Here is a 16,800-nt window from a genome sequence, read left to right as displayed (position 1 = left end):
TTTTTTGTTATGCCGACCCTAATCAATTTTATTGGTTTTTCACAGTCACTGTTATGCTTTTATAAACCGTTTGATTGTTCAAAGTGTACATATCATTTGCAATACATGTTGTTAGCCTTGGCTCGTGGTCAGTGTCAGAGATTCATCTGAAGATAGTAGCTACGTAGCCGTAGCCGTAGATAATTATGCTTATGATAAAGGTTGGGATCTGTGGATTAGGGTGACCATCTGTAGTCTAGGTGGGGTGAGGGTGGGGGGTCCAGTCTGTGATGTCAGTGTTTGTGTCCACTGCCTGATGCTGACCACCAGGGTCAAATGTAGTAGGATTTATGGCCAGTTTAACATTGTGGTATTGGTGTTGAATTTTAGCAGGATTTCAGCAGCATCAACAATTTTAATGTATATATCAACAATTTCTAATGTAACAGGATTTTGCTAAGGGACTAATAGTAAGGTAGTTCAGCTTGGGAATCGTAGAAGGAGAAGAGAGTTGGGCTGGGGAAAGAGGTTTAGTTAGGGAGACCGAGTTCAGAGGTCTACAGATAAAGAAGCGAGTTTAAATTTCAGTTTGAGCTAGAGTGACAATTAGGAAGTTTGTAATAATAGTAGTTTTAGCTGTAGTTTATAGATATGTGTAGTTTTGCAGTTTATAGCTGGAGACAAGTTTTAAATGGAGAGATTGAGTTCACAATGGTTAAGGCTTGTATATTTTATGAAGGATTAAAATACTTTTGGGTCAATCAATAAGTTACTTCAATGTGTCGTTTGGGCCTGCTCAACACAAAAACTAGGAATGCTGGGATTTTTTTTATTTGATTATTTATTTTACATGAATAAACAAGAGGCCCAGAGGGGCAGTATCATTCACCTGTTTCTTTTGTTACATGAAACTGACATATAAATAACTTAAGACCAATTTTGGTAACTAGAACACAAGACATTTCAACATCTCTTAAACTGTTCTTAAGATATTATTGTTTGAAGTTTGTGAATTTTAAAGCTTTTAACCCACATTGACCTTTGACTCATATGTTTCCGTGTGTCTATTTTGATGTAGTGTTCAAAGAAAGATAACTGTAAGTTGCTGAAACAAATCTATTCATCCACAATATATATATGATATATAGATCTATTGACTCTCTTGGCTATAATGATGGGTATTGAAAGATGACAAAAATTGTGATTTCGCATATGCTTCTTATTTTAATAGAAACTTCATATAAATCCAGTTTTTATAGCATTTAACAAATTAATTTTTACACATAAAAAGCACAAAAATTGTAAAATACTTTGCATAAATTATCTCTGGATGCAATATTTATAAATCATTGAAGTTAAGTTTGAAGTAATCCAAAGGGCTTATTTGTAAAGATATATACATATATATATATGTATATCTTTTCGTGGATATCAGATAACTATGCTATTATACATGATTAACAATATCCTTCCTAATATGTTTTATTTCAGTGTCTTTGTGGAATATGCTGCACTTGTTTTTGTAATGGATTCAAGAGGTGCAAATTTAAATACTTATATAGTCTAATGAACCTTTCGCATTCTCCCATTAATGTCATGTCACCATACACCTAGGCGGAAAACTTCAAGATATCAAACATCTTGTCAGCCAAAAAAAATCAAGAAAGGAAACTTAACTGTTATATACACTGTATAGCTATACATGTAGGTCTGATTTAGTAATTTATCACATCACGCAATGCTTGAAAGAGTACAGTACCGATATTCCGATACATTTACAGTACATACTGGCTCCGCCCTCACTAACGGCCGTGCCGTAAAACATATTATTCAAAAGAAAAGTGTGCACTTGTCCGTCAGGTAAAAAAACTACTGATGACAAACCAAGAACTGCGATATTGTATCATGCAATTCAGATCTCATCTGCTAGTGCTGACTGAAAGTCAAGCCGCACAGAAAGTTACATTTCAGCAAACCAGTATTTTATCGTATTTTATCACGTCGGATGATGACACACAGACAAAAGTGCTAGTATATTCCATACTTACTTTGACAAACGAGAATTAGATGATACTAAGCACTGAAACAGAAATTTCCCTTTACATAGGGTCATCGTGAAGTTGGCTTTCAACCCGAATAACCTGAATAGAATTGTACGTTATCTCGGTGAATAAACAAAACATAGAGCGTCAGATGCCGCTAACCTTTTACGTCCAACTGATCAATGTCTTGGGTGCGCTTGCAACTGGTGAGGTTTTTCTATGATAGACAATATTATATTGTTGCTGTAAAATATTCTGTCACATCAACCTATCGACTGTCTCCAGTTTGACCAGTGTACACACTTCTCAAACGGTACAAAAAAGGTAAAGTCGAACTGCTGATTTCACAGAGTCTGGCAAGTCATTTATATGGCAAAGGAAGAGTAGGGGTCCTAGTACTGTTCCTTAATAATAATAATAATATTTATTCAGGTAAAAATAGGCATGTAATTATTACAAGATATCACAATTTATAATAAAATATATAATTAAAATCACATTGCAGCTTGTAAATAAAAAAGAGTATTTTGTATTAAGACTGAGAATAGTAATAGATGTGACCTAGTAAAAGGTTTTTTAATTCAATCATTGACATATATCACAGAATATAAAAATACAACCATAAATGAATATAATTCCTACTCAGATTTTTCAATGATTTAATCAAATAATGGTTTGGTGATCCGATTTAGGTACTTTCACCTTAGAGGTATGTTTTTTCCCCAAATATCGGCTCTCGGGGGCAGATTCACCCATAATAATTAATTAGTTAGGTTCCAAAAATGTTAGTCGCCTGAAATTTCAACCTCATGTATAAGTCCTATTTAATCCATGTGATTTAAATATATATTGTATTTGTATATTTAAAATGGTACAGTATTTAGTTAATTAGTTTAGCTGATGTCTTCAACATAAACAAATAATTTATCAGCATCTGTGATAGAACACATCAATTTATTTTGTGACTAAAATGAATTTTATTTTCATTTTTATCCCACAGGTGAGCATGTTATATTTCCAGTGTTCTGTAGCTGTAAATAGATGACAAGATGCAGGCATCTCTACAGTATGATCATTATCAAGGAGCAGTGTATCCACTGGACCTGCATGCAGAACCAAACCATGGACAGTATAGAAAGACACCCATAAAATCACTGGTGAATCTGTGTGCAGAGTACATAGTGCGTGATGCAACGGTTACAAAAGAAGCAGTGCAGCATGTCCCACACCACCTCAGTGTGGCTCTCATGCAGGCAGCCCTGCTCGATAATCGTGACCGCTCCATGGAAACGCTAATATCTCATTGGCCGCTTAACAGCCTGACTCTGAAAAAGCTTGCCCCAACTTTATTCACATCTGTGGTGCCCCTGTACAATTCGACCTATCTTTCTGACATTGTCCGTCAGAGTCTACGCTACACCACCTGTTTATCACACACATTCCTGGAGTGTCTGAAAAAGCGCACACCAACAAAGCTCAAGTATCTTGACATGACAGGGTTTCCTACAGGTAAAGCTTTGATGACCTATGAGATTTTATTGCATGATCAATTCATTTTTTGTTTATTATTTAGATACATGTTTGGGTAAAACTGAAATCAACTTGAGATAAGGATTTTATGGCACGTTGGACATGTAAACGGAAATGGAAAGGAATCTGGAATTTTAAGATATGCATTCAGTTGTTTTGGTTAAGCACTCATGTTTTCTTATAAAATCTCCTGGGTGTCTTTCTTTTTACTAGAGGATGCAGTTTTATTACATCAAATACAGTATACAAATGTATGTAAAGTATCTAATGTAGTCCTATTTAATCTGGCCCAGTGTATGTATTTTATATCCAATATTCATGTAGCCTAGTTTCACCTGGCCCTGATATATTACAGCGGAAGTCATCCTATTTTACCTGGCGACCCACTGTATGTTGGCACACAATGAGGCCCGCCAGACTGTCATGGTGGACATGTACAACAGAGTGGTCACCCTGCTCCCGGACCAGACAGAATCGGACAAGTCTTCGTACCAGCTGATGACTGCTGATACGACCATCCCAGATTCCAGCTGTAGGTGAAATGTCCAATGCATTATAGCTTTGTAGAGAAAAAAACCTAATGCCAGTTGCAACCTGTACTGAAACTTCATTGGATAAGAAATATAAGTGAATCACAGTACCACTGCACAGAGACCTCTAATAATTGTCATAGAAAAACTGAAAAACACTTTTGGAAGATTATAATTTAATGTCAGGAATAAGATTGGAATTTTGCTTGTTTTGGTCCAGTGGATTGCTACTCATTGGGGACCTTGTCTCATAGAAGCGTCATTAATTTGTCCCCCTCTACAACAGTAGCCACATTATTTTGTCCCCTCTATAATAGTAGCTTCATTATTTTGTCTCCCTGTACAACAGTAGCCTCATTATTTTGTCCCCCCCCCCCTGTACAACAGTAGCCACATTACTTTGTCCCCCTGTACAACAGTAGCCACATTACTTTGTCCCCCTGTACAACAGTAGCCACATTATTTGCCCCCCCCGTTCAACAGTAGCCACATTACTTTGTCCCCCTGTACAACAGTAGCCACATTATTTTATCCCCTTCTACAATAGTAGCTTCATTAATATCCCCCTGTACAACAGTAGCCCTATTATTTCCCCCCCCCCCATGTACAACAGTAGCCACATTACTTTGTCCCCCTTTACAACAGTAGCCTCAGCTTCTCTTCCTTTCCTCCACCACCAAAACATGGAACATCCTTAAATGACCATAGCTGTTATAGGTTGTAAACACATAAACAATGGTAGCCACATCATTCATCATTTTGTCTCCCTTGTACCACATAAGCTGTATCATTTTGTCTCCCTTGTACCACAGAAGTTGTATCATTTTGTCTACCTTGTACCACAGAAGCTGTATCATTTTGTCACCCTTGTACCACAGAAGCTGTATCATTTTGTCTACCTTGTACCACAGAAGCTGTATCATTTTGTCTCCTTTGTACCACAGAAGCTGTATCATTTTGTTTACCTTGTTTTACAGAAGCTGTATCATTTTGTCTCCCTTGTACCACAGAAGCTGTATCATTTTGTCTCTGTTGTACGACAATTGTCAAATTATGATTGATTTTCTACAATCTTGTGGGTTTTTTAGTCACCGTGAAGATGGATGCCTTTGTCACATCAGATCAGACACATGCAGAACTATGTAAAGCTCTCAAAGTGTCTGGCTTCCAGGACAGTAAACTAAAAATCGTCCTGGAAACACTAGATGCAACTTGCTTGGGGGAACAGAAGCTTCATATACTGCTACAACAAGTCAATCCAAAGGTACAGTACAACACATACATACAATCGTAACTATAATTGCATCCTGTTGAGAGCACTGTTGTTTAATAATATTTGTTTGATGAAATGATTTAATTAATGATCCAATTTATATATACTGTACATGTATGTGTTGTGAATGGGGTTTGTTACACTCCTGTAACAATGTTCGCTGGGTTTCCTGAAATCAGAGTGTTAATCCGTCTGTTTTTAGACAAAATCTTGTCCACACAATTTATCTTACAGTTTTCAGCCCAATTTCATAAAAAAAACTCCACTGATATTTAATCAACAAATCCTGAAGTTGTGGTCTGTGATTGATGTTATGATCCAGTCATTTTTGTGGGAGTTATGAGCCTTTCCTGATTTCCTTATATACATTTTATCTAACTATTCCTGCTTACTTTACAGACCAATATTTATGAAACTTTGTACACATCATTATTACCCTAATATAGTTATAGCTTACAATTTATTGTGGACTTTCACTATATCTGTATGAGGTATGCCCCTTCTCTGATTTTCTGCTTAATAATATACATTTTGTCAAAAGTACTGCTTTCTCCCTTCACCCTTTTTCCCATTTATGAAACCTTGTAGTTGTGCACTTGTGAATATTTTTTTACTTGCATTGTTTTGATTCCCATTTATTCCCAATTTTGTCAAAAATAAATCCGGAACTACTGTAGACTAAATTAAAATTGTTGTAACAGTTTTTCTTCAGAGGGGCGAGGGGTATTATCTTGTGACTTACAGTTCTGGTTTTTATCTGGTTTAAAACTTTGCATGTATTGGTATGGTATGGCTTTGGTTAGTGGATATGTCTTGCAAAGTCTGTGGCCATGTTTTATGCTTAATATATTTCACATGCATATTCAATTAGCATAATGCAATCTCATTTGTTGATAGTTTCTGTAGGATGTCTATTCTGGAATATAATTTTATTTCAAGACTGTTGATGATGGTGTTCCGTTAGTTCTTCATTAGTAAGTGTTCGCAATAATTCCTAAAATTACATTTACCATCCTTGTTGTAACTTCATTTTCAAAAAACAGTTACAGCTGTGTACCTCATGTCTGCTATTGTCTGTGCCAATCCCAGTTCAAAGACTCAAAAAAAACCAATTTATCAACAAAGACAAGTAACACCAATCTTATGCCCAAAGATCAAGTAATTAAGTAACAATTATAGACAATATGGATACTGTGCTTTTGGGGGACATTGGTTAAACGACAAGGAGCTCAAGTGTGATGATATTTTTACAACTACCTCTGTTAATGTGTATTAATCTGAAGAATTCAAGTGAAGCTCAAAGTTGAAAGCCATTTCAGAAATTATTATGATATTGATTGATGTTTCATTTGCGAATTTCTACTTGATACCGTACCTTGAACATTACAGCATTGTATACCTGCAGACTGACCATTAGGAATTTTTGTTTCTAATAAGTTTTATATTTCATGTGCATGAAGTTGATACATTCTTGTGGGCTGTTTTATAATTCTTATCTATATTGATGTTTGTAGTTCCTGCAAGGTCTGCGTCTGAAGTATAATGCACTGAATTGTGAAGACTTCTGTAAATTGTCACCTGTACTGGAGCGGTTCAATAGTTTGATAGCTCTGGATCTGTCCTGTAACAGTATCAGGCACAAGGAATCATGTGATAGTCTAGCTCAGCTCCTCTCTGCCTTGCCTCATCTCATCCGACTTGACCTCAGCAACAATCGTGTGAAAACACGCCTTCGCCAGATTTTGTCCAATATGCCCAGTGCATTGCAGTATTTACGACTGGTGGGATGTGGCCTCGCCTTGACAGACATTGCATACTTATCAGTATCCCATCATATGTCTGGTTTAACAGAGCTGGACCTCAGTGAGAACAACCTACAACCAGCTGCAGCCAACTTCAGTAAACTGTTAAAGAGCTGTAAGTCCATGTTACACACACTGGAAATACAGGACTGTAAGTTACGCGATGACTCAGTGGAGCTGTTTACAGGAAACTTAGCCTCCATGGAAAGCCTTATGTATGTGAATTTATCAAACAATTCACTGAGCCTACCTGTTCATGAGTGTGTGCTGGAAGCAGTGGCAGGACTGCCCAGTCTTCAGGCCTATCGCCTCTCCTTTTCCAAGGACTGTTACAGTCCTGATTTACTGGACGATGAACTGGACATGAAAAAGGACATGTGTGTAGCACAAATGTACCACGTAATGAGGAGCATCAGGGGTGAGGCCAGTCTACCACACCTAATGTTTGTGGAACTAGAGAGATTAGATGACGTGGAATGACCTTAATGACAGTAAATCGTATTGAGTAGAGCAGATAACAAACTGTGGAGAATCAGAACACTGTACAAAGATATGCAAGTAGATCTGGCCGACTTCCATTTAAATTATTCGGTTATTTGATGTTCCATCATGGTCAAAGTCACAGCAAGGAATCAAATTTCATTTGTAGCAATGCTTTTCTTTTCTAGATTGTAGTATTTTTTTGATGAAACTGCAAATTTACATGTACATGTGCTATAAAGGGATAGTGTGTATCCAATTCCTCCTAGGATTTCGTTTGACACCCCTTTCACCACTGTTACTCTAAGATTCAACCCTATTTTACTCTTCATTGTGATGAACATTATGACTTACCCTTTTACATATTGTCACATTAAATAATTGAATTGCATAAAATTATCCTTGCAGAAATATTTTAGTCAACAAATACATATTGTACATCTAATGTATTTTAGAATCCACATGGTTTTCTACATAAGACTGATTTTACAAAATCTGAAATCACAATGGCATAGCTAAGATGCACATGTATAATGAGGATTTTTTAAGTGAACGATTAAGAAATAGACCAATTTGGATATTAATTAACTACAATAGTATTCAAAGTGCCTATTATCTATGACACTGGAGGATTTGCAGCATGAATGTGTTTCTGTTTTTACAGATTTTATCCTGAATGGGCAGGCTTCACATTGGTGTCCCAGTAAAATAATTATTTACTTCTTAATTACATGTCACCACTCCTCCTTAAAATACTTTGGGTTACTAGTACATAAATGTTGTTCTGGGCGAGTTTCTGAATATTATTCCGATATTAATTGACATAATATAAGTTGTCAGATCTTTCTAAAGTACTGCAGAGCACCGCTATCTTGTGATATAAATAACTACATGACTTTGAGGTCAAATGATGAAGTCCACAGATCATTAACAGAGGTGAATGGGGGTGTACTGAGGGTAGTGAGAAATTGACTACAGTTGTCGTAGATTACACACATCAATTCCCACAAGGTCAAGGTCACAGCAGGAGGTCAGCTGTCAAATCATTTTAATGCTTACAATTGTCAGAATTGCAACCTCCCTACCAGATGCAGCTTTAAAATTTCAAATGATTGCAATGCTTGTCCCAACCAAATAAACTATGAAAGGAAATTTCATAAATAGAAGTACTATGGCAAGATGTGTATTTATTGTATTACTTTGTCTGCGTCGTCCTAAACAAGGTTCCCTTGCGATAACTTTAGTTCCCTTTGGTTGATTGAACTCAAACTTGTTACACATATTGCATACTAATGTAGCTCAGACAAGTTTGCATTTCAGGAGTTGATGTGCATTTTTGGTGGAGTTATGCCCCTTTGATTACAAAATACCGGCATTGTGTAGTAAATGCAAGAACCTTTTTTATTTTTTAATCAATTCCTTTCAAATTTTGTATGGTAATGCTAGAAGCAATAATGTTAAACATATAATACTAATTTCAACTTTTTGCATTTTGGCATATCTGTTTAGGTGATAACTCAAGCCAAAACACTTTTCTTACTAAAAGCGCTGAGCAGGTGACACATCCACTCCCATGGAGTTCTTGTTCTTCATCAATACAGTTCTATGTAAAATCAAGGCATTCTATAATTCACAGTAATGGATGGTCAAATGTACTGAAATTAATGATTCGGTGTTGACTTGGATAAGTGCTAAAATAGGTTTACCAGTAAAACATGCACAGTTAAATTACTCTGAAAATAAAATAGTAAATGTATGCTATCTTTTTTCAAACTGTTTCCCTGGTTGCTTGAAAGAAATCTCTTCTTTATAACTGAAGATTCATTATTGTTTCATGCTTCAGAAACTAAAGTGTGGGTATTATGTATTGTTACAGATATGAAATTATGTTGTATCAGAAGTCTGTTAAATTTGTGTGGCTCTGACAAAGAGGATCACAGTAAAAGTTAGTGCTATAAACTAATTCAATCTTGTATTCCAATCAAGTTTTGTCAATGATTCACTTTCACAAAACAAATATATTTTCCAACATTGAGTGTAAGAAGAAAGCAATGAGCATGTGTGCATGCCTGAGGGACAGACAGAGAATGGTAGATATATTGTTCACAAATTTGTTAGATCTGTTAAGGAAAATAAATCTGAATTTAGATCTGTTAAGGAAAATAAATCTGAATACAGATGAACAATTTATTTTGTTATTCTTATTCTGCTAGATATACACAGGTTTAGCTTTGAGTGTTTACACTTGCCATTTAGCTCATCAGATCACTATGGAGTTGGCTTAGTTCTGAGGGTCTGACAAAAAGGTCCACAGTGAAAATTAGTGGGGGCTTAACCAATTCATTCATGTATATAAATTAAAGTTTCATCAATGATTTGCTTTCATAAACAATTCAATTGTATTTTCTAATAACGAGTGTCGGATGAGAGGACTATGCATGTATGTTGAGAGACAGAAAGGGGATCATAGAGATTGTTCACAAATTTGTGAAATTGTATAAAATGTTTTTTCTTTCGCTAATGAAAATAAATCTGTATACAAAGAATTCATTTTGTGATTCTTATTCTGCTAGATAAACACCTTTTAGCTTTAACGTTGGTTACTCTTTCCATTAAGCTAATCACAGTTCCATGTAATTGCTTTAGTTGATTTTGCTACCATAGAGCCATTTGACTGGTTACCCTACCTATTTTGTTCACAATGTCACCATAAAAATGGATTTAGTCCTATTCAGTTCATCAGGCCACAATAGACGAGGTTACACTTCCTGTTTAGCTCACTAAGCCACAATGGAAACGCTAACCCTTCTTTGTCAGCTCACCTTGCAACCATAGAATTGATTTCCTATGTACATGTCGCTCACCTGGCAACTGTAAAATTGGTTATCCTTCCTTTTAGCCCATCCTCATCAGGTGGTGGGCTGTTTAAATCTAACTTTTGCAGGTGGTCTATCATCCGTCTTTTGTTATCCCTATTTCTCAGTAGTAGATGGATCTTTCATAAATAGGTTTCCCTTGGTCCTCAGATTTACTTGCTTGATTTTGAGACTTGTTGCGATAAAAAGATGGTTACCAGTTGACCTTTTGGATTTTGACAATTCCATTTTGTTATCACTATTTAAAAAAAAAAAATCTACAGATCTTTTTCCACACTTTTGCCCGTTCACCCTCGTCTTAAGATGTGCACGTTTAATTTCGAGACTGAACACAATAATAAGATGGTTGCCAGGCAGTTACTTTTGATTTTGACAGTTAAAGATTTGATATGTTTTTTTTCTTTCAAATAACACTTGATAGGTCATTCTCTAGCTTCTTTTGATTTGTATGTTCCCCTTAGGTACGCACGTTTAATTTGAGACTGATTGCAAGAACATAATGGCTGCCAGGTGATAATCATGGGTTTTGACAGTCAATGTTAACGTTATCACCAATTCTCAGAAAGTACTGGTTGGATCCTTTGAACATAAGTATGCTATTGTTGGTCTATCATTTCTCAAGAAACGTTTGACAGATCCTTCTCAAATGTCTTGTGTATATAGGTTTTAATACCATCGTCGGTTAAGTTATGCATCTTTTCACAAAGTTCAGAAGTGGATTACTAATAGTCCTGACTTATGTATGTTAAATTTATGGAATGATTGCAAGAACAGTGCCATCTTGAAATCTGACAGTGTGTCCTTCTGGGTCTTAATCTCTTCATGTTATATTTTGAACAAGATGGCTGTCTGGAAGGCATGTTAGACTTTGATAACTAAAGTTTGTTATTTCTTAGAAAGTACTTAAGGTATCGTTCATGAAGTTCCTAACTAGGCTCTTTCTGGTACTTAATTGTGCATGCTTCATTTTCAGCTTGATCAAAAAGAAAAATGGACACCCGCAGGACATCTCGACTTTGACCATTGAAGTTCATTACTCATTTCTCAGTAACAGATTTTTCTGAAAATTTCCAAAGCAGATTTTTCCTGTTCAGTCGTTTTGAACTTGAATTAAAGAAAACAAGAGTACTGCGGGGCGGAACAAAATAAGCCTGTTGAATGCCATATAGTGTTATATACTTTCTTATATGCTATAACAAGAGGCCCATGGGCCTTAACGGTCACCTGAGTCTATAGTATTTATTTTTGTTGTTGAAATATGTACCAATTTGAGTAAAAAATAGTATAATGTTAACTTAACTTTGTCAGGACCATGAGCTGATCATTCCNACCTTGAAAAATGTAGGAGGAGATTGCCGGACAAAAATCAAATACTGAAATAAACAAAGGGCAGTAACTTTTGGGAAAATTGTTGAATCAAAATTCTTTTAAGGGAGACACAACTTCATATCATGATTATAATGTATACCAAGTTTCAAATAGATCGGTCGAAAAAATGTAGGAGGAGATTGCCGGACAAATAAAGTTTACGCCGGACAGACAACGACATACCATAATACTACAGTCAAATTTGACGGTCGTATAAAAATTGGATATCAAAGTCCCTCATATTTTATATTATGCAATGTACATCAAAGTTTTACTTTACACACAAACAATGTACGTATTAATTGTGTCGCATGTTACAAGACAGACTGGTCTATTTGTCACTATACTATTTGTTAACCTGTACAATGATGTGACGAAATTGTATATTTCATGTCACTTGACCTGGGACGTTTCGCCTAATGGTTACTGATTATTATATTTCGTATTTTTTATTATTCCCTAGTAGGACAACCTCACAATATCAAACACTAAAGTAGGAAATTTTGATCATAGTTACCACATGATGCATATACCATTACATGCAGTCAATCCAACAGATAAACAAAGAAAAAATATTAAACTTACATAGAACTTATCAATAATCTTCCAACTTGGTGAGAGCCAAGAGCCTTGTTTAGTTCCATATAATCAGTACAATGGTAGTATCAACTATCAAGCTTTTGTAGTGAAAATATTGGTGATGCTGATTTCTTTGGATGGACATTTCTTGTAAAATGCATCAAAAATATAAATGAAATCACATTATATATTAATATTATTCTGTGATGTTATTCTGCCAAAAAATGTATTTACTACAAAATATTGAAAACAAAAACAAATTAACTGACATGTACAAATGATTTATTTACAAGACGGAACAACGAAAAAATACACTCTTAACCAATGCATATGATAGCCAACAATAAAAACTTCCCCTAACACTTCGCTATTCTTCACACTCACTCTTATTGACATTTATAACATTGATACTATTTTCTTTCTTTCTTCCATGCAAAAGATAACATTTACAGCTTTATCACACCTGATCAACTAGTCTGAACTTTCCATGGAGTGGGACAGGGTAAATGTTAAAGAATTTTTTGTGAATGACCACTCCCTTTTGTACAGGTGCAAAGAGTGGACTATCTGGCTTGGGATTCAGGCGCTCACACGATACAATCACCTTCCCATCACACTTGGCCGAAATGGTGTAGTTCTGTGAAATGTCAACCTGTGAATAAAAATTGAATTGATCCAAATAAAATATGATTTTTTTTTTTTTTTAAATAAGCATATTACACGAGTTTTTATGGTACCTATAATTTGTTTCTGCATCATATGGCAAATGCATGAACTGTTTAAACTAAATAAATGTTAAACAATCTTCAACTTAAAATGACTCCTCAGAGACAAATTGCATTGTTAAAGCTTACATTCTCCCCAGGGTAGAATCGGAGGCCAGTTTGTTTCACAAGAACTTGACCCTCGTGAACAAATGCACCGTCCTGCACTCTGATACCCCTGTTCCTCTTTCTTGTTCTCCCAGTATCCATAGTGCTTCTTGCTGTCCCAGCTCTGACCTTTTTAGCAGTCCTTATCTGGACAACAGGCAAACCTGAAAGTCAAAATGAGATTTGAAAGTTACCTGTTTAAGTATGTATCAAATTCAATTGTTGCATTTAAAAGTTGTTTAACTAGTTGCACTTCTTTGACAGTGCAACGCACACTTGGCTATATCTTTGATGTTATAAAGCTTATGTTGACCTTAGATGTTGAGGTTATTTTTTGGGGTAACCCAAATAAGTTCTACAGGAATTTCCATATGGTTACTTCCTTTGTGTTGAGTACCAAAACCTCCATAACTAAATTGGTTCACTGCAATAATTTGCACTTGTACACAAATATTGAAACTTTGCATGTCGTAAATTAACAGTACCTACTGTACATGAATGAAAAGAAGAAAACACAAGATCCAGAGACTTAATAGATCACCTGGAATATATTTTTTTTTCAAAACTTGCTAAATACCATACCAGTTTATCAAAGGAGAAAAAGAAATATATGCTGTAAGAAGGAATAAATCCTTTTGGGGGTACATAACATAGTAACAAGGTCATGAGTGTATTGTTTGTGCCCAAAAATCCCCATCCCATAAACATGTTTATGGAGTGAATCTCAAATGTTTCCCGTTATGGTCCTAGGTTGGGTCTGGGCCTCCGAACAAACACTGTTAGCATGTATGTCTTGGGGACCTAAACCAGTTCTAAAATATGACGTAAATTCTTCCATTGGGTCCTGGCACTGCTCCCCTGTCCCTGGAGGCATCAGTGGTAGTGTACACACACCCCACTCCCCCTTTTCAACAAGATTGTGTCTCCTTTGCCCAAAGATGACCACAGAGGTCACATCCTCCATTTTAACAAAATTGTTTCCCTTAGACCTTATTCATTAAAATACCTCCAGTCATATGAAAGCAGAAAGATTTCAAAATCGGTGAAAAATACTAGTATTGTTCTGATAATTGGTTATAATCGAAAATCAATCGATTATACAAGTTAACCAATTCAAATTAACTGATTGATAAATTTCATAATCGATGATGCTGTTGATATCTGTCAAATTTACTCGTTGTCAAATTCTAGTAGTAGGTTAAAACCAAAAGTGTAAAAGCATAGAAGACTGTCAATTGTACATGGCAAAATTATGCTGCAAATCCCAATTCTAAGTGATATACAGTGTACCAATCATAATTTCACATTCAACGAGATATTTCAAACAGATTTACCCGAGTTTGCATGTCCCGATAATAATCGATAATTGTTCTTTAAAAGTCTTCTGATAACACTAAAAAATACTCCAATGGTACAGAGGGAGGAGTTTTAGATATCAAAGAAGATTTAACTCTAACACTAACACACACACACACACACCCCACCTCTTACAATTTGGGATACCCCACCCTTCTGTCCCTAAGGGGGATTTCCCTTTGCCCAAGGATGCTATAAACCAAATTTGGTCAAAATCACTCCATTGTCAATGTATTGATCAACACGTACATATATGAGAAAGTTTTACCTCATTCTTCTTTGTCGTACGGGGGTTATTTACAGTGATTAGGGTTGGGTTTTTTGTGAATTTTTTGTGCAAGGTATAGATAAAAAGATAAAATCTGGCGTATGTTTAGCATTTGATGAGGGCTTCAAGGGCTGTGTAGGGTAAGTGTGCCTTGAAGTCCTCTAGTGTTGTGCATTGTACTGCTCCTATTTGTTTAATTTGGTTTGTGTTGTGTGGATCCCAAATGGAAGAGCAGTATTCAAGTTTTGGCCTGACTAGTGCTTTGTATGCATGTTCTTTCATATGTGGTGAGTTTATTTTTAAGTTGCGTTTTAGAAAACCTAGGGACCTATTGGCATTGGCTGTGATGTTGTTAATATGTTTGTCCCATCGTAGGTTATTTTGTGATGTTAATCCTAAGTATTTGCTTGATTCTACTTGGTGTAATGTGTGGTTGTGGAGTTTGAAGTCATGGTGTATTTTGTTGCGGTGCAATGTTGAGTATGTCGCATTTGTCAGGGTGTAATTTCATTAACCAGTCCGTCTCCCATTGTCCTGCTGCGTCAAGGTCATGTCGTAGTGTGTCTTCTTTGTTGTTTATCGTCTTGTATATGATGCTGTCGTCTGCAAACAGTCTAAGTGTGCTGTATTCGTGGAAGTCATTGATGTAGATGAGGAAGAGGATGGGACCCAAACAGGTTCCTTGAGGGACCCCAGAGGTTACTTGTATTTTGTCTGATTGTTTGCCCTCAAGTACTACTGTTTTGGTGTGGAATGAGAGAAAGTCTGTAATCCATGCGTGTGTGTTCCCCGTTATCCCGTAATATTTGAGTTTGTATTGTAGTCGTTTGTGTGGGACTTTGTCGAAAGCTTTGGCAAAGTCCATAATGATGATGTCGGTCTGTTTAATTTGTTGATGTTGTTGTTTGATGCGAGATCATGTATGAATGTGGTGAGCTGTACATGTGTTTCACAGGATCTGGAGGATCTAAAGCCGTGTTGTAGGTCATATAATATGTTATTGTTCTCCAGATGTGTCATTGTGGTGCTTGTTATGATGTGTTCCATGAGTTTACATGTCTTCTTCTTTATATACGAGGGCTCCATCAGTTTGATGATTATGCCATCGGGGGTCCTGTTGTAGAGGCGTGAAGGGGTTATTTATAGTGATTAGGGGGGGGGGGGGNTTTGTAGCAGATATGTGTTTGTATGCGTACGGGTGTACCTGTCTGGTGCGGGGGTCTACAGGTGTGAGTATATGTGTTGGGTTTAAAGCTACGATTCTGCGTATAATTTTGTAAAAAAGGATAATCCTAGTGTATAAGCGTCGTGTTTGTAGTGTTGGCCATTGTGATGCAGGTTAGTGAAATCCCCCCTATTGTATCCACCCTCCTGCCCCCAGAGGGTGCCACACCATGTATTTATGCAAAAATGGGATCCCCTTTGCTCAAGGATACTCCAGACCAAATTTCGTCAAAATCTGCTTTACCTTTCAGGTCAAGTAGCGCTTCAAAGGGAAAAGTTGACGGACAGACGATGGACGCTGCACCACGACATAAGCTAAAAATGAATCTCAAATTCAGACCTTAAAATGTAAAGAGAGAGTAATTAAATGCGTGAATAATAACATAAACAAATGACAAACCCTTAAAAGACGATAATAACTGTGGAACCACCCGTTGACAGCATTTTGTCAAGGAGGCTGACATTTTGAAAGTAGTTCGAAGGAGAGTGTTTGTATCACTACGCAAATTGGTGAGTTTATCTGTTGTATTAGAAATACAAATGAGCATAACTCATATATCAAATACGAGATAATCTTATTAAAAATATGCATTTTTAACTATATTTTTTATTTTAAGATCA

General features: G+C 36.1%; 3 protein-coding genes across 3 annotated transcripts in view; 1 reads left to right on the top strand and 2 right to left on the bottom strand.

Annotated features, from left to right (window-relative positions):
• Positions 1-2,173, bottom strand: part of LOC110453676 (28S ribosomal protein S7, mitochondrial-like) — an 8,737-nt gene extending 6,564 nt beyond the window's left edge. Inside the window, exon 1 of the mRNA XM_021502736.1 lies at positions 2,028-2,173. Within this exon, the coding sequence (XP_021358411.1) occupies positions 2,028-2,092 (65 nt within the window). The 5' untranslated portion in view covers positions 2,093-2,173. The remainder of the gene's footprint in view (positions 1-2,027) is intronic.
• Positions 2,174-2,199: 26 nt separating this feature from the next.
• LOC110453674 (leucine-rich repeat-containing protein 14-like) lies at positions 2,200-8,814 on the top strand. Its single transcript, XM_021502733.1, has 5 exons — positions 2,200-2,345; positions 3,022-3,530; positions 3,907-4,083; positions 5,170-5,345; positions 6,869-8,814. Exons 2-5 carry the CDS (start codon positions 3,071-3,073, stop codon positions 7,634-7,636), a joined length of 1,581 nt encoding a protein of 526 aa, XP_021358408.1. The 5' UTR covers positions 2,200-2,345; positions 3,022-3,070; the 3' UTR covers positions 7,637-8,814.
• A 3,910-nt stretch (positions 8,815-12,724) lies between these two features.
• Positions 12,725-16,682, bottom strand: LOC110453694 (50S ribosomal protein L27-like). Its single transcript, XM_021502758.1, has 3 exons — positions 16,580-16,682; positions 13,314-13,495; positions 12,725-13,111 (listed from the first exon to the last, which is right to left on the bottom strand). Exons 1-3 carry the CDS (start codon positions 16,641-16,643, stop codon positions 12,917-12,919), a joined length of 441 nt encoding a protein of 146 aa, XP_021358433.1. The 5' UTR covers positions 16,644-16,682; the 3' UTR covers positions 12,725-12,916.
• Between the last annotated feature and the right edge of the window lie 118 nt (positions 16,683-16,800).

The sequence above is a fragment of the Mizuhopecten yessoensis genome, unplaced genomic scaffold (assembly GCF_002113885.1).
Source record: "Mizuhopecten yessoensis strain PY_sf001 unplaced genomic scaffold, ASM211388v2 scaffold7479, whole genome shotgun sequence".
Classification (NCBI taxonomy): Eukaryota; Metazoa; Mollusca; class Bivalvia; order Pectinida; family Pectinidae; genus Mizuhopecten; species Mizuhopecten yessoensis.
The sequence above is the reverse complement of the archived record's forward strand: the minus strand, read 5'-3'. Positions and strand labels throughout refer to the sequence as shown.